Source organism: Emys orbicularis, chromosome 7 (genome assembly GCF_028017835.1).
Source record: "Emys orbicularis isolate rEmyOrb1 chromosome 7, rEmyOrb1.hap1, whole genome shotgun sequence".
In the NCBI taxonomy this organism is placed as follows: Eukaryota; Metazoa; Chordata; order Testudines; family Emydidae; genus Emys; species Emys orbicularis.
In genome coordinates this window covers 35,489,908-35,513,402 of record NC_088689.1, presented here as the reverse complement: position 1 = coordinate 35,513,402, position 23,495 = coordinate 35,489,908, and the positions used below count along the sequence as shown (strand labels likewise).

The window sequence follows — 23,495 nt, the reverse complement described above, 5'->3', positions numbered from 1 at the left end:
AAAACCTGGTGATCCAAAGCCATCAAATGCTGGATACGTTTTGATCCAGCTCTAGTTGCTTTCCAGCTCAAGCCCATCTCTAGTTGTTGTTGTAGACCATGTATTAACAATGTATAGTGCAAGTGTTATCTACCCTTTGCTTCTGGATCTGCTGAGTCTTGAACTATGTGAGTGATGTTGCTGTTTGTTTGAGGTTAGTGTCTTAGCAATTAATGACCAGTATAATAACCATGCAGAAAGCAGGACTTTATAATATTTTTCCTAGAGTATAACAATGCAGAATAAACATGAATAATAGTAAGCTACATTAAGTCATAACTGGTACGGTTTGTGTAAGTTACCCTTGATTCTGATGGCACTAACACAGTACACATTTTTTTTTCTAAGTGACCCAAGATGTGGCTGGCTGTAGTTGTGACATGTTTGATCCATGGAACTGTATCAGCACAAGGACTTGTTGGCGATAACGCACCTTTTAATCCTGAAACATTTATGAATATTGTAAGTACAGTGTCCAAGGGTGGGGGGAAATCTCTGTAAAACAATGAAATGTACATTGCTAGTAGTTAAATATGTACGTCTGTGGATTAAACGTTCAGAGCCTACAATAGATAATGCCCCACAATTCAGTATTCCTTGATGATCCCACTAGAAACTCCTTCCAATTAAAATCCTGAGTGCATACATGGCCTAGGAAAGCCTTTAAAAATTGAAAACCTGTTGGCAGTCTAAGACCAAAGCCTTTGATTTTTCTTCCTACAGAGTGAGATCATCACCTACTGGGGATACCCCAGTGAAGAGTATGATGTTGTGACAGTGGATGGCTATATACTTAGTGTTAACAGAATACCCCATGGAAAAGTACATGCTGACAACACAGGTAAAATTGATGTCCATATTAAACAGGACACTTGCTGTATCCTTATGATTAGGTCAGGAAGGACTTTAACCTAGAATATAGACATATGTTCAAGAGGCTTACAGGGGTCCCAGAAAATCCCATGAGTTTGGTTTTATGGAGTTTTCATCTAATAAAGGGAGATTTATGGAGAAGGCCCTTCCCTGTAGTGCCCTGAAAGAGTTTTCCTCCCACAGCCTACTCTACCCCACAGCTCTGCACCACTCCTAACCCCCATGATCCCCAACTGGCAGCACTGGTCCTGCAGAAGCCATACTGCTATTGGCAGAGTCCTTCTGTGGCTGTGTAGTAGGTCGCACAGAGAACAAAGTTATGTTCTAGTTCTGCTAGAGCTTCTGTAATGGAGCTTCTACAGGGCACTGACAGTGGGGGATGAGTGTTACTGAATAGTCCCAACACCACCCCTGCGCTTGTACCCTAGGGGAGCCACTGGATCTCAGCCTTCCCCATGATACTAGGAGCAGAGAGGGGTGGTCTGGGCCCTTGTTAGAGAAGTGCTTATTTCATGCTTTTTTTGTTCGTCAGTCTTAAAATGGGTAACCGGTCTCTCACTTAGTCATCTGTTTTATCTGTATGATCCCATGGCGTAAACTAAGGCATGTACAACAAATAACTGAATGTTAAACTACTTGTCTCATTTACTATGGTTAGGTTTCTAATCTCTTGCATAAATTCAGTATTGAAACACCGAAAGTATGTGATCACATGTTTCTTTCAAATTTATAAACCAAAACTTTTTTGTTATGGGGAAAATCAATATTTATATTGCCATTTGACTCTAGGTGGGCTGTATGGTTGTCTAATGGGAACTCTTTTGGAATAAGAGATTCCTCTCAACTGTTGTTTTTTTGAAGACAAATAACCAAATGCAGTGGCTCAAAAAAATTAATATGAAAATGGTCAAGAGGAGAAAAATCTTTATATGTAATGTTTGAATCTTATGCTAAACTAAGCCTATCCACTCTGCATCTGCAAGCAACCTTGCAGGGGTTAAGCACTGTCCTTGCAAAGTGTACAAATGCACAGGTAGTCTGTTTTCCCCCTGCTAATCCCTAGAATAGCTAAACAGTGCTAACTGTCTGTATAAAAATGGGAAGAAAATTCTGCAGCGAAGTGCAGTTTAAAAGTCACGAGAGGACAGTGAAGTGTGTATGAGGAACTGAGACTAAAGATGCAGGTGAGAATCTCAGCATAGTGAGAGGACAAGGGAAGGAGTACTGAGTGGGGCGGGAAGTGAGGAGAGAGGAAGTGGGAGGGAAGAGGAAAAATACAAGCAAAATAATGGGGAATGGAGAGATGATGGGGAGGGAGTAAACAAAATTGACAGAGAAACTGAAGGTGGGAGAGGTGAAAGGTTAGTATAAACCATGTTGGGCATGAAAAAGAAGCCAGGATGACTAGAGTGCCACTGCTGCAATCCAGATGTTGAGATCTAAATCAGTTGCCCTGCAGACAGCAACATTATTGCTTATCCAGAAGAATCACCAGCCACAAACCTAAAACAGAGACCACAAGTCTGGAGGAGTTTTTTGTTTTGTTTTTGCTTTGCCTTTCAGCATGTGCTTAAGGGAAAATCTTTAGAGCCTGGGAAGTGTCATTGTGCAGGGCTAATGGAAAAGGGTATGGCGCACAGCTAAGATGATCAAGAGATGCAAAGCATTCTTAGTAGGTGTCTGTTGCGTTAGTGTAAAGTGATTATTTAATACTGCTGTACATTTATTTGTCATGTGTGACAGACCCAGACCAGTGGGGTACAGGAGTCTGGTAGAGGGCAAATATACTGGTCACTGGATGAGTAGTTTTCTGTTCCCTGAGTGACCAGACCTATTGGGATTCAGGAAGTGGGCGGGCGAAGCCCGCCCACTGCTAAAGGATCCCCCCCAGCCTCAGGGGGGGTCCACAGGACCTGGAGACCAAAAAATTACGGGGGACAACTAATAAAAGAACAGGGACAGGAGTGAGGTCAAAGGGTCAAACGAAGCGAACCAGACGGGGACACCGAGCAGAGAACCCCGGACAGTGCCCACTGCTCCTCGAAGGCGTCAAGGGAGCTAGTGGACGCCGCCCAGAGGAACTCTGCCCGGATACGTGAAAGAACGGAGGACCTGAAATACGCCCCACAGTCAGAGGAAACTCCATCGGCCAACCTCCTCACTCTGGGTTTATAGATGGCCAGTTTCGCTAGGGCCAGAAGGAGGTTGACCAGGAGGTCACGCGACTTTGTGGGGCGACGGATAGGGAGTGCATAAATAAAAAGGTGAGGAGAAAAGTGCAACCAAAATCTTAACAAAATATCCGTGAGGAGCCGGAATAGGGGCTGCAGCCTGGCGCACTCCAGGTAAACATGCGCCAGGGTCTCCCTCACGCCGCAAAAGGGGCAGGTGTCTGGGATAGGGGTAAACCGCGCCAAGTACACGCCCGTGCTCATGGCTCCGTGAAGGAGCCGCCAACTGATGTCCCCGGTGGGCTTCGGGATCAGAGCAGAATAAAGGCTGGCCCACCGGGGCTCCTCACCCTCCAGAGGTGGCAGAAGGTCCCGCCACTTCGTATCGGGGCGGGATGCGAGGGTGAGGACATGAAGAACATGGAGCACGAGCGTGTATAGATGTTTCCTTGGCGCGGTCCGGAACAGAACCGGCTGCAGATGGTGCAGCTGGCTCATGGCGAATGGACGGGGAGGGGGCTGGTTGGGTCCACGGGGCAGGGGCCCGATGAAAAAGTCTGGAGGGCTCGGAGTGGAGGGTTGGCGGGGCGTGCCCTCTCGCAGGACCCGGTCGAGATAGTCCCGAGCAGCGGGCGGCAAAGCGGCCCTCACCTCCTGAAGTACGCGCCGGGGAGTACGAGGTCTGGAGAGCCCCATGCGCTGAGCGAGCGTCAGGGGATCCAGCCAGTCTCCCCGGTCATAGTCCAGGAGATCTCCAACTTTGGTGACTTCTGCTAGGACCAACCTCTGGCGCACCATGGGAGACTCCGCCACCTGCACACGAAGCTGGGGGTTGTATAGCAGGGTCTCCGCGAGGAGATCTGCCCCCACGGTGGCTGCCACGGACCTGGTCACTGAAAACAGTTTCCAGGTCCGGAGGAGGTCCTGGTAGAAGACCGGCAGCTCAGAGAGGCCTCGCGGAAGACCTCTCGGATGGAGACAAAGGAGCTGCCGGTCATATCGGAGCCCTCGGAAGCGGCGCAGGAAGGAGTGCGCCAATACGCTCCATGCCGGACTACCTGCACCATAAAGGAGCCTCTGCAGGGCCTGGAGGCGGAAGACGTGGACCTGAGCGTGCAGACACTTCAGGCCCTGCCCTCCCTCCTCCAGGGGTAGATGGAGAACCCCTGCAGAGACCCAGTGCAGTCCTGACCAAAAGAACTCCAGAATCAACGTCCGGAGGGTGGTCAGGAAGCCCGGGGCCGGGACCAGGGTGTTGAGCCGGTACCAGAGCATGGACAGGACTAGTTGATTGAGCACCAGTGCTCTCCCTCGAAGGGAGAGACACCGGAGCAGTCCTGTCCATTTCCGGAGCCGGTCCGACACCCTGCCTTCTAAATCTAGCCAGTTCTCCGGCGAAGACGGATGCGTGGCAGAAAGGTAAACGCCGAGATAGAGCAGCGGACCCGCGCTTCACCGGATGGCCTGAAGCGCGGGTGGGAGGGAGCTCGCCTGCCACCCGTCCCCTACCACCAGGCCAGAGCTCTTGACCCAGTTGACCCGGGCGGAGGAGGCCGCCGAATAGATGGTCTGGCAAGCCTCCACCCGCACCAAGTCGCCCGGGTCCTGGACCACGAGCAGCACGTCGTCAGCATACGCCGACAGGACCAGCCGCAGCTCCGGCTCCCGCAGCACCAACCCTGCCAACTTCCTACGGAGGAGACAGAGGAAGGGCTCGATCACCAGAGCATACAGCTGGTCCGAGAGGGGGCACCCTTGACGTACTCCTCGCCCGAAGCTGACCGGTTCGGTCAGGGTCCAGTTGAGCCTGATCAAACACTCTGCGGAGGCGTACAGCACCTGGAGAAAACCCACAAACTGGGGCCCGAAGCCAAACGCTCGCAGAGTGCCCAGGAGATACCCGTGGTCCACCCTGTCGAACGCCTTCTCCTGATCCAGGGACAGGAGGGCGAACGACAGACCATCCCTACACCCGAGTTCCAAGAGGTCCCGGACCAGATACAAGTTGTCGAAGATGGTGCGGCCCGGGACGGTGTAGGTCTGGTCTGGGTGGATCACGTCCGCCAGCACGGACCCTAGCCGCAGCGAGATGGCCTTCGCTACGATTTTATAGTCCGTGCTGAGGAGCGAGATGGGACGCCAATTCCGTAAATCGCGGAGGTCCCCCTTCGGCAATAAGGCGAGCACGGCTCGCCTGCACGAAAGAGGGAGGACCCCGCCCTGCAAGGACTCGGCCCAGACGGTGACAAGGTCCGGGCCGAGGACGTCCCAAAACACGCGGTAGAACTCCACGGTCAGCCCGTCCATGCCCGGAGATTTATTGGTGGGCATGCGGCGGAGGGCTTCCGAGAACTCGGCCAGAGTGAGAGGCAGCTCCAGCCGGTCTCGGTCGCCCGCGCTGACCGTCGGGAGTTCATCCCAGAGCATTCTGCAAGTGTTAGGATCGGTCGGATCCGGGGAGAAAAGGCCTGCGTAGAAGGCCCTGGCCCTCCCGCACATTTCCGCCGGATCCGTGAGGGGGGTGCCGTCCTCTGCTAGAAGGCAGGTGACGTGCTTCTTGGCCCCCCTCTTTTTCTCCAGGGTGTAGAAGAAGCGGGAGCCGCGATCCATCTCCCGAAGGAGGCGGATGCGGGATCGAACAAAGGCACCTCGGGCCCGATGGTCCTCGAGGGTCCGGAGCGCTTCCCGCTTCTCCCGGCATGCTCCGCAGAGGGATGGATCACCGGGGCTGGCGGCCAGACGCCTCTCCAGCTCTAAGACCTCCCGTTCCAACTGCCCTATCGCCGCATCCCTCCGTCGGCTGGCGCCTCGGGTGTAGTCACGGCAGAAGAGCCGGGCGCGCACCTTCCCCAGGTCCCACCACCGCCGCGCCGAGGGAAAGGCACGCCGCTGCCCTCGCCAGGCCAGCCAGAACTCCCGGAAGGACGCCACGAAGCCCACATCCTCCAACAAGCTATTATTAAAGTGCCAATAGGCCGGCCCCGGCCTCTCCGCGCAGAGAGAGGCTGTCACAGTGGCTAGATGGTGATCTGAAAAAGGGGCCGGCCGGACGCTGGAGGAGTGGGCCCGGGAAAGATGGAAGCGTGACATATAGATGCGGTCCAACCGGGAGTGGTACGACCGATGGACCTCCACCCGGACAAAAGTGAATGTCGAAACGTCATCCGGGTGGTGGTCGCGCCAGATGTCCACCAGGGAGTGATGTTCGACGATCTCCCGGAGGACATCCGCGGCGGCCGGGTGCTGCTCGGTCCCCGAGCGGTCCCATTCCTCAAGGGTGGCGTTAAAGTCCCCGCCCAGGACCAGGCACTCGCGAGGATCCAAGGTGCCGAGGAAGGCGGACGCCTGCTGATAAAAACACAACCTCTCCGGGCCCAATGTCGGGGCGTAAACGTTGACGAGATTAACCACAAGCCCCTCCATGCGGACCCGGAGGTGCACCAGGCGGCCTGGCACAGCCTCGGCGACCCCCAGCACCTCGGGCCGTAGGTCGGGGGAGAACAGGGTCGCCACTCCAGCCGTACGAACTGTGAGGTGGCTAAAATAGACCCTGTCCCCCCACTCCAGCCGCCAGCTAGCTTCAGCGGCCGGATCCGTATGGGTCTCCTGCAGGAAAATCACAGAAGGAAGGAGAGCACCTGGCTCCTGCGGAGACCCATCCTACAGCCCCGGGTGTTTAATGTTGCAAAGATGATCGGTGCCATAAGGAGGGCTGGGGGGGATCCTCGCCGGCAGAGACGCTCACGGCCTCCGTCGGGCCACGCAACAATCCATGACCTACCCCGTGGGCGATTAAGGAGTCACGGAAGAGGCGGACCCGTTGGTAGGCCGCAGTGGCCTGCCTCCCGGTCCTCTTACCCTCCCCCATGAGGGCCCTCGCGGCCCGGAGGATCTGATGAAAATCCCCCCATCGCTGGAGTGCAAGCTGTACCTTGTTGCGGGAGCCACGGACGTCCTCAAGGAACTCCCGTAGCTCCTCTCTCAGCGTATGGGGGGGTGGGGTCACTGATCTATGGCTTTCCCCCAGTGGGGCCCCTGTCACAGCCCCGTGGCCCACCGAGACGGGCAAGCAGGGGGCAGACCCTCGACGTGGCGTCCGATGGGCCGACGCCACGTGGCCCGCCTCAGATCCTGGCTCAATGGGGGGTGGCGGAGGAAAAATAGCAGCCCCTGGTGGGTCGGGACAGGGAAAAACAAAGGCTGCTCCTTGGGGGTCATCCTCTGGGATATAGAAGGAGACAGCCCCAGGGGTGGCAAAAGCATCACGGGAAGTGGAGGGGACAGGGACGGGGTCAGTGTCAGGGGTAGGGCTGGAATCAGGAATAGGGACAGGGGAAGGGGCGATATTGGGATCGGGGGTCCCAACAGCCAGCCCACTGGGTGGGGTAACACCCCGCAAATGGGCTCAGGGATTTGGGGGGAGGGAGGTGGGCCCTCGGCGATGCCGGGCTCGTGCTCCAAGGCAGATGGTAAGGCCACGGCATCCGTAGGTGGAGAATCGATGATGGGGCCCCCACCCGGAAAGGAGGTCGGCTGCCCCTCAGCCATGAGGGAGTCCCCTGGCGACTCGGGTCCCGGTTGCATGGCACTGGCCGTCGCCTCAAGAGGCTCGGCAGCCGCTAGCGGGGTGCCATCTGCAGCCGGGCTGGTGGAAGAGTCCAGGGGCTCCTCGGAGGCGGGAGCGGAAGCAGTGGGTAAGGGGACGGAACATGGGGAAAGGGGGGCCGAGGCGAGGTCGCTCAGATCGAGGCCCGCTGGCAGAGGGTCGTCCTCCCCCTGGGTAACCGGGGTCAGACCCAGGGCCTCGATCTCCTCATAAATGGAGGGGAGATCGCCGTCCACCACCCCAGGGCTCTCCCCGCCAGCACCCGAAGCGACGCTCGCCTTGGTGCTTGCAGGGGTTTCAGATTGTAAGGGGGAGAGAAGGGCTCCATCAGGGGCTTTCATAGGAAAGGACTCTGGAGGAGGCGCAGTGCTATCCTCTGATGTTGCCACGTCTTCCCCAGCCGGCAATGGTGGACGAAATCCACCCGGGGTCAAAGCGGAAGGCTCAGCATCGGTGCCCCCCTTCCTGGTCTTCCGGGGGGCTACCGCATCAGATGGGAGGAGCGGAGCTCGAGCCTTCCGCTTGCCCCGCTTCCCCTGTACTAAGGACCAGCCCTCCATGGCATCATCTGGGGGCTGGCTAACAGGTGTTGGGTCAGGGAGCAAGGGCGAAGGCTTAGGGACTCGGGGAGGTAATGGTGGGGTAGCATGTAGGAGGGAGGATTCTCCCTGGGGCATGCCCTCTTCTATGCCCGGCGGTATCCCTACCTCACCCTCCTCCACAGGCCCCACCAGATCGCAGGAGGCAGAGGCGGGGCCCTCCCGCTCGTCTAGGCGCACTGGGGGAGATACCCCTTGGGCCCGAGTGGGAGCATTGGTGGGCCGGAAAGGAGGAGGGGCGGCTTCGGGCGCCGGGCAGCTAGGGGCGCCGGCGATGACGGGGCCGGCGCCCTGCCGGGGCTCGGGGGTCCCGGATGTCCCTCCGTGCCAGGCCAAGGGGCAGTCCCTCCGGACGTGTCCCATCGCCCGGCAGAGGTAGCACCGGGCCTCCCCCGTTGAATAATGCACCCGGTAGCGGGCCCCCTGGTAGGGGACCAAGAAGGACCCCTCGAGCGCCTCACCGTCATGTGCCGCCGGCGGCAGTTGTAACTGTACCTGCCGGTGGAATGAGAGGACATGACGGAGGGCGGGGTCTTTGCAGCCCAATGGGAGAGGGCTGACCACAGAGATCGGCCTTCCCAGGGTAGAGAGGGCGGGTAACAGGGCGGCATTTGGAAGGAAGGGAGGGACAGAAGTCAGGACCAGTCGGGCGCCCAGGTCTTCTAGCGGCTCCAGGGGGACGTACACGCCCCCCACCGCCAGGCCCTTCTCCACTGCCTCCTGGGCTGCGGCCTCCGATGCTAGGAAGAAGACGACCTTTCCGTACATGTTGGAGGCTGCCACAATGGCCGTGGGCCCCACCACCCTCGCCAACGCCCGCACGTAGGTCTCCACTTGGGGCGAGGCGGGTACCAGGAGGCAACGGACGCCGTGCTTCCTTGTCAAGGTGAGGAAGGGGCCCCGGCCGCTATAGATGGTAGCAGAGGCGGTGGATGGGGGAGATGACATAGCGGCAGGTGGGGGGGCCGCCGCCACCTGGTCGTATGCCCTGGGGGCCAGGGGAGGGACACCCACAGAGCTGGTGGAGGGAACAACAGGGAGGGACGCCGTGGCCGGTTGCGGGGCCGTGGCAGTGGGGGCACCCCCTGCCATGGAGGGCCTGGTTTTTTTAGCGGGGCCTTTACCCTTCTTTGTGCCCTGGCCCTTCCTGCTGGCTGGGGGGACTCCCCCAGAGTCAGAGGGGGCGAGGGACGTGGCAGCAGCGGAGGTCACCTTGTTACCCGCCGCTGCCGGTGTTCCAGCAGGGGTGGTAGCAGGTGGCTCGGCAGCGGCGGTTGAGGTAGAGGCTAGGGGGGACGATGGTGGGGCGGGTGGAGGAGGGGCAGCAGGGTCTGCCCGAGGGGTCCCACTCGCCTCGTCCCCTGCCATAATGAGGACGGGGGAGAACAAACACTGGAGGGGGGGTAGGGAAGGGGGAAGCAGGTCAACCACTCCTCCCCGCTAGGCTGCAGGCAGGGGAGGAGGGCACCAAAAAAGGGGGTGGGCTGGATGGGGGGGCTATCAAGGGCTAGGGGTCAGTCACTGATTCGGAGAGGGTTTCCGGCTCCTCTAGTCGCACCAAGGAAGGGGGGATATAACAGCATAGGGGGGTGCAGTGAAACAGGGTCAAACTAAAATGGGGAGGGGCACAAGCGCATGGGAGGGGACATGGGCACACGAGGGGAGGGGCTAATCAGGGCAAGGGGACACAGGGAGAAGGGAACAACCAGGCTGGGAATGGGGCAGGGGAACCACGGGGCTAGCTTCAGAGGCTGGGGCGGGTCAAACAAAGAAAGGCTGCAGAGGGAAAGGGCAGGGCAGGCAAACAAACTGGAGCTAGCGAGGGGCTGGGGCAAGGGAGAGGGGCAAAAGGCTGCAAGGGGCAAATGGGTAGGTAGCAGGGGTAAAGCTGGGGGCTTGCTACAGGGGGGAGAGGGTCAGTCCAAAGGAGGGGGGGCACGTGCACCCACGTGCGCTTGTAACAAAAAGGAAAGGCAGTTTAGGCTGGCTGCTGTATCAGGCCCAATGGTGGCAACAGGGCGTGGCAAGCCTAGGTGAGCAGCTGAGTCCCAGAGGCAGGAGCTTGAGGCAGATGGTGAGTAGCCGGTGGGGGTGGTGGAGGGGGCAATGATGATGGTGGTGGTGGGGATCGGGGGGGGACACAGATGGACCAGGGGGCAGGCTCCACGCCACACCCCCTGTGTCTCCACAAACACAGTCTAGATTCCCACCACAAGAGCACAGTTCAAAAGTTACTCAGTCCGGGAGGGCCCCCTCCATGGTGGTCTGTAGAATTCCTACACGCTCCCCCACTGGCAGATGGTCCTCTTCTTCTCCTCAGGGCTCCAGCAGCTCCCCAGCAGCAAACGCAGCAGCTCCAGGCGGCAGTCTGGTGGCCAGCAGGAAGGACCCTTCTCAGGTGGAGGTGGTGGTGGCATCCCCAGCAGCAGGAGCAATGGCTGGGGTCTCTCCCTCCCCTCCTCTGGGGAGTGGGCCAGCAGGCCCCCCCCAAGGGGCTGTAGCTGTAGCAGCAGCAACAAAGGGTGTGGGTGGGTCTAGCAGCCAGCCAGCAAGCAGGTAGCAGAGAAAGAGAAGGAGCAGCCCCCTACCTCTCTCCCTCCCTCCAGGCCAGAGGGCTACAGGAGAGTGATCTATTAGTCCCAGGTCAGACAGGGTTTCTGTTCCCTGAGTGACCAGAGCAGGGGCTGCACTAGAGTAATCAGGAACCTGCTAGAACCAGTTAAGGCAGGCAGGCTAATTAGGACACCTGGAGCCAATTAAGAAGAAGCTGCTAGAATCAATTAAGGCAGGCTAATCAGGGCACCTGGGTTTTAAAAAGGAGCTCACTTCACTTTGTGGTGTGAGTGTGAGGAGCTGGGAGCAAGAGGCGCAAGGGGCTGAGAGTGAGAGGGTGTGCTGCTGGAGGACTGAGGAGCACAAGCGTTATCAGACACCAGGAGGAAGGTCCCGTGGTGAGAATAAGGAAGGTGTTTGGAGGAGGCCATGGGGAAGTAGCCTAGGGAGTTGTAGCTGTCATGCAGCTGTTACAGGAGGCACTATAGACAGCTGCAGTCCACAGGGTCCTGGGCTGGAACCCAGAGTAGAGGGCGGGCCAGGGTTCCCCCCAAACCTCCCAATTGACCTGGACTGTAGGTTCTTCCAGAGGGGAAGGTCTCTGGGCTGTTCCCCAACCCACATGGTGAATCTCTGAGGCAAGAAAATCCGCCAATAAACGCAGGACCCACCAAGATAGAGGAGGAACTTTGTCACACGTGTTATTGATTATAATAGGGCATCTAGAGCAATGGCGGAACATCGCTTTATATTTTAAAATCTAAATAAATGAATGTTAGCAATGCATATTTATTTTTGAGGATTTTGTTGCTTTTTCCATTGTATGCTGAGTGATGGCATGGCTAAATGAATCCATCAGGGGGAGCTTTTGGATTGAAAATGAGGTTGTTATTGAGGTGATAATCAGCAATGACGAGGGGATGAGGAAGAAGTACAGAAAGTCTATGATGGGTTTCAACAATCTATCAGTCATATAAAAGCTTCATAACAGTGTCTGAATTCAGTGCAAGTTTTGGTTATTGTTGTAGTTGAACACTTGCCTTTGTAATGTAAAAACCCATCATGACTGGGTGCCTGGGATGGGCCACACTCAGAATGCCACGCTTAGGGCAGATACCAAGAAATGGGGCAGACAATCCTCCAAACACTAGTGATTTATTCTGTAATTATATTCACCAAGCCAGTAACAAAGAACTTCTGTATCACCACACTGGTTAACAAGAAGTCAAACACAGTCCCCTTTAGGCATTCCAGCCCTTGGTTCCCATCCATACAAATTGGTCTAATAGAGTGAGGTGTTACTGAAAACACATTTCACCATATGTGAGGTTCTTCTATTCCCAAGGGATCAGACACTTATCCCAGGTCAATCTGTATCTCAGATCTTACCCGAAAACCACACTGTCAGCCAATCCTTAGTAAACTAACTTCTTTTCTTTTAACAACAAGTCTTTAGAGTTAAATTGATTAATATGTCGTATACATATAAATGATTGCCAAGTGTTTATGTCAGGTTTGTAGTAGTGATGGAATAGTCTGCTAATTTGTAAAAAGCCTCTCTGGAATCACCCAAATAGATTGGGAGTCATTAGTCCTTGTTCAAAGCTTCCTTGATAGAAATCCAGTCTGGAGAAATGAAGCAGGAAATGAAGACAGAATGGAGATGTTCCAACTGCAATTTATATCCTCTGCCATGTGCATGGAAGTTCACTATCCCAAATAAAGCCCAATGCCCCTTTGTATGGAAAGTTACTGGCCCAAGATGGAGTCCAGGGTCACACGAGCATATCACATGTCCTTGCATGGTTTGCCATCAGCTTCTTGCTGTCTGAGGCATCTGCAGGAAGACCTTCTGGGTGGGATGAGTTTCTTCAATGGCCCATTGTGAGCGCTGAGTGTCCTTAATGAGCCATCAACACCAGTGATGAAAGTAGATTTTTAACTCTTACCAGTATGGCATCTTTGCTTCCCCCCGACTCCAACCCTCCCTCACAAAAAATGTTCCATGACTAGAGCCCTGCATGGATACAAATTTATATCCACAGATAGAAATTGGTATCTGTTGAACTACAGGGCTCTTCCAGCAGCAATAAATGTCTTGATAGTACGGCGTACCTGACCACACTGGTTTACTTGCACCACTGATCAACACATAGTTGGCTAGCCCTGAACTAAATTTATCTAGAGGGGGTGACACCGAGGAATACAACACATGTTTAAGATACAAGTACATCGCCAATATTCATAATTTCAGATACAAAGATTATACATGCATATGAACAGGATTATCATACATTGTAACTTTTCCACTGATATTTTACATACTTTGTACAAGATTTATTGCAACTCTGTAACAGTGGTGACTTTATTAGTGTAACTAGTCAGTTGTATACAGCATCACACCCATCTCTTCAGATAATCAGCAGATAATGGTCCTCTCCTCAGGGCCTAGATTCAAAAGGCTTGATTTATACTAATGTTTGAACCTTAACGCTTTTTGTCCCAAAAGTCCATTCTTGTTTTGCACATTCTTCAATATAGTCCTTTGATCATCCAGTTCTTGCATCACATCTTCCTCCTAGAGAGGTTACATATATTCCCAGACCACAATAATACATAAACGTTAATACAATGGACCCCAAAGATACTAAAAGGTAATTCAATAAGATTTTTTTCAAGGATTGTGCAGGAAATTGCTATATCTGTCACACTGGCAATAGAAAAACCAGGGGGAGGGTGAGGTAATATCTTTTATTGGACCAACTTCTATTGGTGAGAGAGACAAGCTTTCGAGCTACCCAGAGCTTTTCTTCAGGTCTGGGAAGTGTACTTAGAGTGTCACCACTAAATACAGGATAAAACAGATAGTTTAGCGTAAGTAGGTAGCACATATTCCAAGTGGCTACTTCACCTTGAGTAGTCCATTAGAATATGTAGTAATTACTTATGCTAAACTATCTGTTCAATCTGGTATTTAGCAGTGACACTCTAAGTACACTTCCCAGACCTGAGGAAGAGCTCTGGGTAGCTCAAAAGCTTGTCTCTCTCACCAATAGAAGTTGGTCCAATAAAAGATATTACCTCGCTCTCCTTGTCTCTCTAATATACTGGAACCAACATGGCTACAACAACACTGTGTCTGGGAACAACAGAGTATTTTTTAAAAAGGTTTTAAATCTGGTTTTTGGCTTGTCTGATGACTGATGGTTCACTGTATTTTTAATTTTGTATAAAACTTCTCTCCTTCCATCAATTTCATTTTTGCATACTTAATTTTGAATAACTGCATTAATTTGCAAAGAAATCATTTAACTAGTGTCCATTGTAAATATACTTCCTCACTGTTTAGATCTCAGATCTTTAGTTTTAGATAACTATGTTAAGGACTTGAGCTATGTTGTCTATTTTAACTACTTTGTTGGAGTTCCATGGGGTGGTTAAATGTTTCCATAAACTGTTGCAATGGTGTTAGGGAGGGGGAAGAAGGAGAGGTGGGCAACTTATAGGTTCAAAGGCAGGAAGGTGAGTGGTGCTGGTCCCAGTTTGGTCAAGACCCTAGTGAAGGCAAAAAACCCTCTTAGGTAGCATCATCCCCTTCAAGCAGTTCAAATCTCTGTGTTCTCTGGCACCACTTCCTGTGCAGTAAAACACATTTCCTTGCTGGGCTTGAGCTGCCAGTTGTTTTCAGGAGGGGACAGGGAAGGCTCCTATACCTGCCAGGGTACTCTGGACACCGGGTCCCCAGGTCAACTTATCACAACATAGATCAAACTGGAATTACTGCTAATTATGGTGTCCATGGTTGTAAGTGCAGTGAAAGGGATTCATGTCGGGGCTTTTTAAGGAAAAAGGTCTGAACTGCAGTGGTATAAGGTGCTATGGCACTGACTTCATGATACTTTAAAAAAACAGTTAATATTATAGCAATGGTTCCCAAACTTTTTTCCCCAAGGAACTCTTTGGCATCTTACTAAGTGTCCTGTACCCCTTTCATTTCTTGTACTACCGGAACGCCCCCTCCAGTGTGACCCGGCATGCATAGTGCGTCAGAGGTCACACTTTGCAGAGGATGCCATTTTGAGAACAAAATAGCATCTTCCACATGGCAAAAGAGCCGGAACGCTGTTCCAGTGTGTGCTGGTTCTGGCTCCAGGGACCGACCCCAGCAGAGCCCACGGCAGACCCGCAGAAGTCTGGGGACCCCACTTTGGGAATCACAGTATTGTAGCAATGATTAGGAGGGGTCTGAACATAGCCACATGATGGTGGGAGTAGATCATGAGAAACTGCCGCACCAAGATACAGTTATTATAGGAATTAGTGTGGACTATGTGAAGAAGCTGAGAGAGGCTGTAGATCCAGTATTCAGGATGAAACTTTCCAGGCATGTATTGCTTGGAGCTGAACTACCAACAAATATGTTTTCTGATAATCAAATATAATAGGACTAATATTGAAGTACACCTTCAGTATGCATTTAGCCATGGTAATTATAAGCCATTCCCTTAAATCTTCTCCCAAGTTTTCCATATTTAGTGATTATAGCATTTGAGAAACATAATTTTTCCATAAAATTGTTCTTTGTTTAACACCCAGTAGTACAAGTGAGAGAATACTTCTATGTAGTTTTCCTGTTGTAAGAAGTGTCTTTAAGGAATTCCACATTACAGTCTCTGGCAATTCAACTTAATCCCTCTACCGCTAGAACTAGGTGTTGGAGTCAGGAGTTTGGTTTTTGGGGCATGAGTGTCATTTTATTATCAATGTCACAGAAGTTTTGGTTGTGTGGAATATGCAGTGTCTCTGTCTTTCAGGTCCAAAGCCTGTTGTGTTTCTGCAGCATGGTTTACTTACAGATGGCAGCACCTGGCTCACCAATGTGGCTAAAAACAGCCTGGGCTTCATTCTGGCAGATGCAGGCTATGATGTTTGGATAGGAAACAGCAGAGGGAACACCTGGTCTAGACGACATGTAACCCTTTCAGTGCACCAAGCGAAATTCTGGGCTTTCAGGTAGACTATAATTTGGGAAAAACAATGATGTGACCAATTTATTTTGTTTTATAAAGTGGTGGTGTGAAAGCTTTCACTAATTCAGTGAGAAACTAATAAAGAATTAGGCTAAAACACTAAAATGTGTCCAGTAATTTTGAATGCCCAATTTGACAATTACACCTGGATTTTTTCAGAGGTGTTGAACACATCCAGTTCCATTCAAGTCAGTTGCAGTTGTAGATGGTTAGCATCTCAGAAAATCAGGCACTCGATTTGTCAGACTGCACCCCCAGAATTAGTGGACAAATTTAAATATGTAGGTGTTGTTATTGTCTATTTCTCTGTATCCTGCTTGGAGTTCTTTAGGAATTACTAAATTTATTATGAGTACAGGATAAATTCAGTGAAATCAAATGCCTTTTAACTGTGATTTGAATTTACCAAAGGACAAAAAAGTTCAAAAGCCTTGCTACAGTATCTGGTAGTCATTGTCAGAAATTGCCATTAGAGACTCTCTTTAAACATAGTTGCAACTAACATGGATATGAGAGAGCTGTATCTCAAACAAAATATATATATATATTTTAAAACACAGTTTGGACCAGTGAATCATTCTGACTGATATAGTGGAAAAGGGTTTAAACATGATTCCTTACCTCAGTTTCTGTCCCAGTGTGGATGGGGCACTTTGGGGGAACAGTATGGAGAGGCTTGCAGTGCATGTGCTATGCCTATTCTATGGTTCAAAGACATTTTGTGTTTTAAAGTATATATCTAATTCCATTACACTTAAAGGTGGTACTTTTTCCTTTTGTAGCTTTGATGAAATGGCTAAATATGACCTTCCAGCAGTGATTGATTTTATTGTGCAGAAAACTGGACAAGAGCAGTTGTATTATGTTGGCCATTCACAAGGCACCACTATAGGTAAGTTAAGGGGAATACTGTGTATTGTTAGTTACGGAAATAACTGTCCATTATAAGCTAGATCTCTCCCACACCCACCTCCCATGCACACATGCACCCTGTTCCAATTCCCTTTGTTTCTGCTGCAAATACCACAGGCAACCAGAAGAGAATTTTTAGGGCAATGTCATGTCCTGGTTGCTCTGTCATCTGAAAGTCATGTTCTGTTCTTTTCAGACTTGCACATAATCATTCCATAACCCAGATGCAACTGGAGTGTGTAGTTAAGGTGCACACCATGAAGTACAGATTTTTATCTTGGGCTTGCCCTCTTTAGGAAGAAAGTGTATTGCTAGAACATGTGAGTTAACAACATGTTTCAACTAGCACATTATAAAATCCTAACAGAGAGCAGGAACATTGTATTTGAACACCTGTGGTTCCCACCTTGGCCAACTAACTTTTTAGAACACCATTGCCCTGTTTTCTCTAGGGTTTAGAATTGCATAATAGCCGCCATATAGAAAAATAAACCATTTTATACTAGGGTGGACTCAGAGAAATTCAGTTAACAATTCTTTTGATATATGAACTACGGTAGGAGCCCGCTCAGCATTACTATGGCTATTTGGGTTCTGCAGTGCTAACAAGAGTAATAAATACTTACTTCATTTGCTCACATAAGTAAATCTGAGCCTGGCAATACAGAGGAAGGACATCTGAGTAGGAATGTGCCATTCTGACAGTTGTTTTTCTGACTATAATCACACTTTATGGGAAATCTGACGTGCACACTCAGGACTCTACTTTCAAATAGTCAAAACCTTGTTTTAACACAGCATTTCATTAAGCTAATGCAAAGGCACTAAATTACATTCCAGCTAAGTTCACCTGAAAGAAAGTTTCAGACTTCAAGTATCATCATCTCATCCTCAAACTTCAATGGGAACTTCCTAGTACTCGAGTCTTTTGAAAATTGCGACCTAGAACAGCACTTCAAGGTGTGGGCCACAAATGCAGCTAGAGAATGTTTACATTATAAACAGCCTCTGTTTTCAACTGAGCCTTTGAAAATTCTTCTGTTCTCATTGCAGTTTGTAAAATAGTTTTTACAAAAACTAAACATTGTGCCTGAACTCCACAATAGTAACTTGTACGTTTCTTTCTTCATTTTCAGCTTTCATAGCATTTTCAACCATGCCCCAGCTGGCTCAGAGAATCAAAATGTACTTTGCCTTAGCTCCTGTAGCCACAGTGAAATATGCCAAATCCCCGTTGACAAAGCTTGCATTACTTCCCAATTTAATGATCAAGGTATGCAATTTCTTCACACAGAATATCTATTGGCCAAAGTTAGTAGGACCTTTTGGTGGGGATTCTAAAATGAGTTGAGACACTGTAGAATATCCAGTGATTTTTAGTGTGCAATCTGCACCAGTGTTAAAGCTAGTCACATACATTAGTCCATAATCTGTGTTTGTGGTGCCAAAATTTACCCTTAAAGTATGGTATAGCAGAATTAGAAAACTAATTAGAGGCATGGGCAGACTTCAGTTTGATGGGAGAGTGGAAAAAATCTTGGATTATTCAGAAAGTGCATGAATTAAAGGGAGACAGGAGAGGTGTATAAAATAGTAAATGGTGTAGAGGTGGTAACAAAGCATTGCCACTCTACCTTACCCTTTTTCCTAATACAAGAAAAGGGTAGCATTCCGTAAAACTGAAGGGCAACAAATCTAAAACTCTAAAAGGAAGAAGCTTAGCAGGATTCAAAGGCGGGTTAGATATTTTTATGGGTAATGAGGATATTCAGCTATACTAGGTAGGATACAAAATAAGGGATATCAACCTTATTGCTTCAGGGTATAAACTAATCATGAACTGCCATGAGTTTGGAAGTTACTTCCCCCAACTGGCATGATTCTCCATTATGAGGAGTTTAGTATCTTCCTCTGAAGCATGTGTTACTGCAGAGAGCAGTAACTGGACTAGTTGGACCACTAGCCTGATCTGGCATGGTAATGCCAATTACTTTTGCCAAGAGACTAAGTGATAGCTTAGTAGGCCCTGAAGGTTGCAAATACCAAAGAAGGAGAGGAATTATTTAGGACTATCCAAAGAGTAAAACTAGGAAGAATTAAGGATTAGAAAATAGTAATTGAGATCTAAAGGAAGAATTCTTAACAGTGAGATTTTTAGAATAGGGAGTTGTCTTCCAAGTGGTGGAACCGTCCTCACCTGAGTTATTTAAATATACATTGAACATAGAATGTCCCCTATATTACATCTGAGTTCTAGCATTAATAGAGGGAAGGGAAGGGAAGATTTCATCTCCAATATCTGTAATTGTAATAAATATAAATCTTTGTAATTTTACAGATTTTATTTGGGAATAAAGATTTCTTACCCCACACTTACTTTGGTGAGGTGGTTGCTGTTGAATTTTGCAGCCATGAGATATTAGCAGAGATTTGTGGTAATATCCTGTTTGTGCTGTGTGGATTTAATGAGAAGAACTTAAATATGGTATGTATAAATCTACAGCCGTTCCTCATGGGGTGTTTTTTTTTTTTTTTTTTTTTAAAGACTGATTTAATCCTTGAAATTGTCTTCATTGATTTGTGATAAATAAATAAATGGAGCCACTTTCTGAATGAAACTTCTTGTGAAATTTAAATGTTTCTTTTCAGAGCCGAGTACATGTGTATACAGCACATGCCCCAGCAGGAACATCTGTACAAAATATGATTCATTGGAAACAGGTAGAATTTCTGAAACATAAAGTGCCCTTCAATCATAATGTAACAATTATACGTTGTATTTGAAAATTGATTTATGGCCAGTCTCCCATACTATTTTGTCAGGAAATGTTGTCATTCAGAATAAATTATCAATCCAGATGGAATTGCCTCGTCGAAAAAATTAATTCTCCCTTAATGGCCTAGCATAGTATATTTTGCAAAACAGACCGTTTGCAGTGTCATGAAAATACCTTAAATGCATAGAAATCTTATAGGGCAGCACTGCTATTAAGGCCATGTCTACACTTACTGGCGATCGACGCTGCTGTGATCGATGCAGCAGGGGTCAATTTAGCAGGTCTGTTGAAGACCCGCTAAATCAACAACAGAGCACTCTCCGGTCGACTTGGAACTCTACCGGAACGAGAAGAGTACGGTAAGTCAATGGGAGAGTGTCGCCCGTCGATGCAGCATGGTGTAGACACTGCAGTAAGTCGACCTAAGCTATGTTGACTCCAGTTACGTTATTCACGTAGCTAGAGTAGTGAAATTTAGGTCGACTTACCACAATAGTGTAGACAAAACCTTAGGTTTTTTTTCCCTTGAGTAAAATGTTAATTATCTTGCAAATTGATATTGACTGCCAACCCACACCAGAATACATGAGAATGCAGTAAACAAAATACCAATTTTTTTTCTGTCATGCTATTTACATTATAGATAGATAGATAGATATAGCAGAGTAAACATGGTGTAACCATATATTTTAAATACTTTCCACCTGTGGCCATATATCTGTTTAGAAGCACCAGACTTGCTCTGTTACATCCATTCCAGTTGCCTTGGGGTATATATGACAACCCAGTTTTCCTTCAACTGCTGTCTGTCCGTATTTCACTCCCTCAGGTTTTAAGGCAGAGGGAATTATTAACCTCTACATGTGAAAAATCTGCAAATTTATGAAGTAGTGAACCTATCTTTTTCTCACAATGATCACAATTATGTTTACTAAAATATATATAAATTTGATTTTAATCTTTTACTCTAGGCAATTGAAACTGGTGAATTTAAAGCTTATGACTGGGGAATCCTGTTCAACCATTTGCACTATAATCAGGTAAACCTCTCCAAATGGGGAAATATTTGTCTTTCTCTTATTTAAAAAAAAAAAAAAAAAAAGGAGGGGGGGGAGAGAGAGAGCAAAGGTTAGGAACCAAATTCAAAATTTATTTCAAAATAGAATCAGTTAGTTGGTCTTTTCTTCCAGTTGGAATGTCTAACCTTGCATATTAAAACGTATGTTTCTGTTCTGTTACTGGTTTCAGAGTAGCAGCCATGTTAGTCTGTATCCGCAAAAAGAACAGGAGTACTTGTGGCACCTTAAAGACTAACAAATTTATTTGAGCATAAGCTTTCGTGGGCTACAGCCCACTTCTTCGGATGCATAGAATGGAACATATATTGAGGAGATATATATACACATACAGAGAGCATGAAAAGGTGGGAGTTGTCTTACCAACTCTGAGAGGCGAATTAAGTAAGAGGGGAAAAAAACTTTTGAAGTGATAATCAAGATAGCCCAGTACAGACAGTTTGATAAGAAGTGTGAGAGTACTTACATGGGGAGATAGATTCAGTGTTTGTAATGGCTCAGCCATTCCCAGTCTCTATTTAAGCCTATGTTGATTGTATCTAATTTGCATATCAATTCAAGCTCAGCAGTTTCTCGTTGGAGTCTGTTTTTGAAGCTTTTTTGTTGCAAAATTGCCACCCGCAGGTCTGTCATTGAGTGACCAGACAGGTTAAGGTGTTCTCCTACTGGTTTTTGAATGTTATGATTCCTGATGTCAGATTTGTGTCCATTAATTCTTTTGCGTAGAGACTGTCCAGTTTGGCCAATGTACATGGCAGAGGGGCATTGCTGGCACATGATGGCATATATCACATTGGTAGATGTGCAGGTGAACAAGCCCCTGATGGCATGGCTGATGTGATTAGGTCCTATGATGATATCACTTGAATAGATATGTGGGCAGAGTTGGCATCGGGCTTTGTTGCAAGGATAGGTTCCTGGGTCAGTGTTTTTGTTCAGTGATGTGTGGTTGCTGGTGAGTATTTGCTTCAGGTTGGGGGGTTGTCTGTAAGCGAGGATAGGTCTGTCTCCCAAGATCTGTGAGAGTGAGGGATCATCTGTTACTGTTTCTTTAAAGAAATTAGGAAAATTTAGTTCCAAAAATGATGCAATGAATTTCCCGGTTGAAAATTGAAATACGAACTGTCAGGAAATTCAAAACTTCTGATTCACAACTCCCTTGTCCTCATTGCTATCCTTTCCAGAACTACAATAAATCATTATGAAGTTGTTCTTTGTTTTAAATAATCCTCTAGTGACATGAAACTCTTTTTTTTTCTTTTATAAAACCCCCTTTTTAAAGGATACTCCTCCCTTATACAATGTGAAGAACATGCAAGTCCCAACTGCAATGTGGAGTGCTGGAAATGACTTGCTCGCTGACCCTAGGGATGTTGCCCTTTTGCGCCAACAAGTCACTAATCTGGTTTACCACAAGGCGATTCCTGAGTGGAACCATCTGGATTTCATCTGGGGCCTCGATGCACCTAAGCGCATGTATAATGAAATCCTCGACTTGATGAGGAAAAACCCATGAAAATAATGATCCGTGAAAATAATGTGGCTGTAGGATCAAGGATTTGATTAATTTCTGTTTATATCTGTTTTTCTTGATTTTTAGTGAACTACAAAACTATTTGCACATAATGGTCTATATTCACTATATTTACTTTAATAAGATTTTCTTTAATGATATTAGGTCAGCAGCACATACGTATCCAAAAAAGTAATTGAACTAGCAAAGTACATTTTTAAAGCACCACACACAAGTTTTAAGTCTTCTGCTTTCTAAAGTATGTGTCGTAAATTAAATACATCATGGATAGGAGGGTAGATCTGCTTCCAAGATGATTTTCTTAGCTCGTGTCTGGATGACCTTTTCTATACGGTGAATTGAATGCATAGGGCACAACTGATACATGTGGCTAGACTAGACATGCAATCACAATGCCCAAATTCAGAAAAGCACCCAAGCTGTTTCTTACTTTTAAATATGTAATTCCTTTGATGTCACTGGAACTACACTGTTTTTAATGCAGTTGAGGATCTGGGTCAGACTTTATTTTATGGTCCCAGTCACCCACCTAGGGTCAGGGTCAATACTCCTGTCACATCACCAAAAGTCATTCTGCACTAATCCCAGTGATTATCAATACAGACCATGAAGAGCTCCAATAGGCATGTCTTTTTATTGTCCCCTTGAAGAAGAAGGTAGTGGAAAAAGGCTATTATAAGGAGATTGTTCTATATATGTATGAGCCAGGGCCGGCTCCAGGTTTTTTGCCGCCCCAAGCGAAAAAAAAAAAGCAGGAGTGCTGCCGCCGAAGCAAAAAAAAAAAAAAGAGTTCCACCCCTTGAAAAGAGCCACCCCCAAAGGGCCGGAATGCCGCCCCTTGAGAAGTTCCACCCCAAGCACATGCTTGGAATGCTGGTGCCTAGAGCTGGCCCTGGTATGAGCTGACGTATGCCATTCACTAAAAATAAATCTCTATAATTGTAATCTATCATCTCTATTTACATAACTTTTGAATTCAATAAAAGTAAAGTTCTTTAAATGTTCTGATTCTGAAGTGTATTCTTTTGTTTCATAATTAGAGGAGCAGAAAGGAAGAATCTGATAGAACAATCTTGAATGATAAATAGCAAGCTAATGCAACGGTTACAAGATTCTAATATCTAATGCTCAATTCAATGAGAAAAGACACACTATTAACATGTAGCCGATATTAACATTGAATCAATATTATTTTTTTGCCAAAAACTTAATTCAAAGACATAAGTTTCTTTTACTTTATCATAACACCCAAAACAGACTGCAGAATCAAAAGGAGAATCCTGCTCATTATTGTTTAAACTGTGAACTTCTTGAGACTCTGCATC

The 23,495-nt window shown here is 48.2% G+C and overlaps 1 protein-coding gene across 1 annotated transcript; it reads left to right on the top strand.

Annotated features, from left to right (window-relative positions):
- Positions 1 to 396: 396 nt before the first annotated feature.
- Positions 397 to 22,152, top strand: LOC135880856 (lysosomal acid lipase/cholesteryl ester hydrolase-like). Its single transcript, XM_065407224.1, has 9 exons — positions 397 to 501; positions 763 to 880; positions 15,656 to 15,854; positions 16,654 to 16,763; positions 17,920 to 18,056; positions 19,122 to 19,268; positions 19,433 to 19,504; positions 20,532 to 20,600; positions 21,919 to 22,152. Exons 1-9 carry the CDS (start codon positions 397 to 399, stop codon positions 22,150 to 22,152), a joined length of 1,191 nt encoding a protein of 396 aa, XP_065263296.1.
- Positions 22,153 to 23,495: the final 1,343 nt, after the last annotated feature.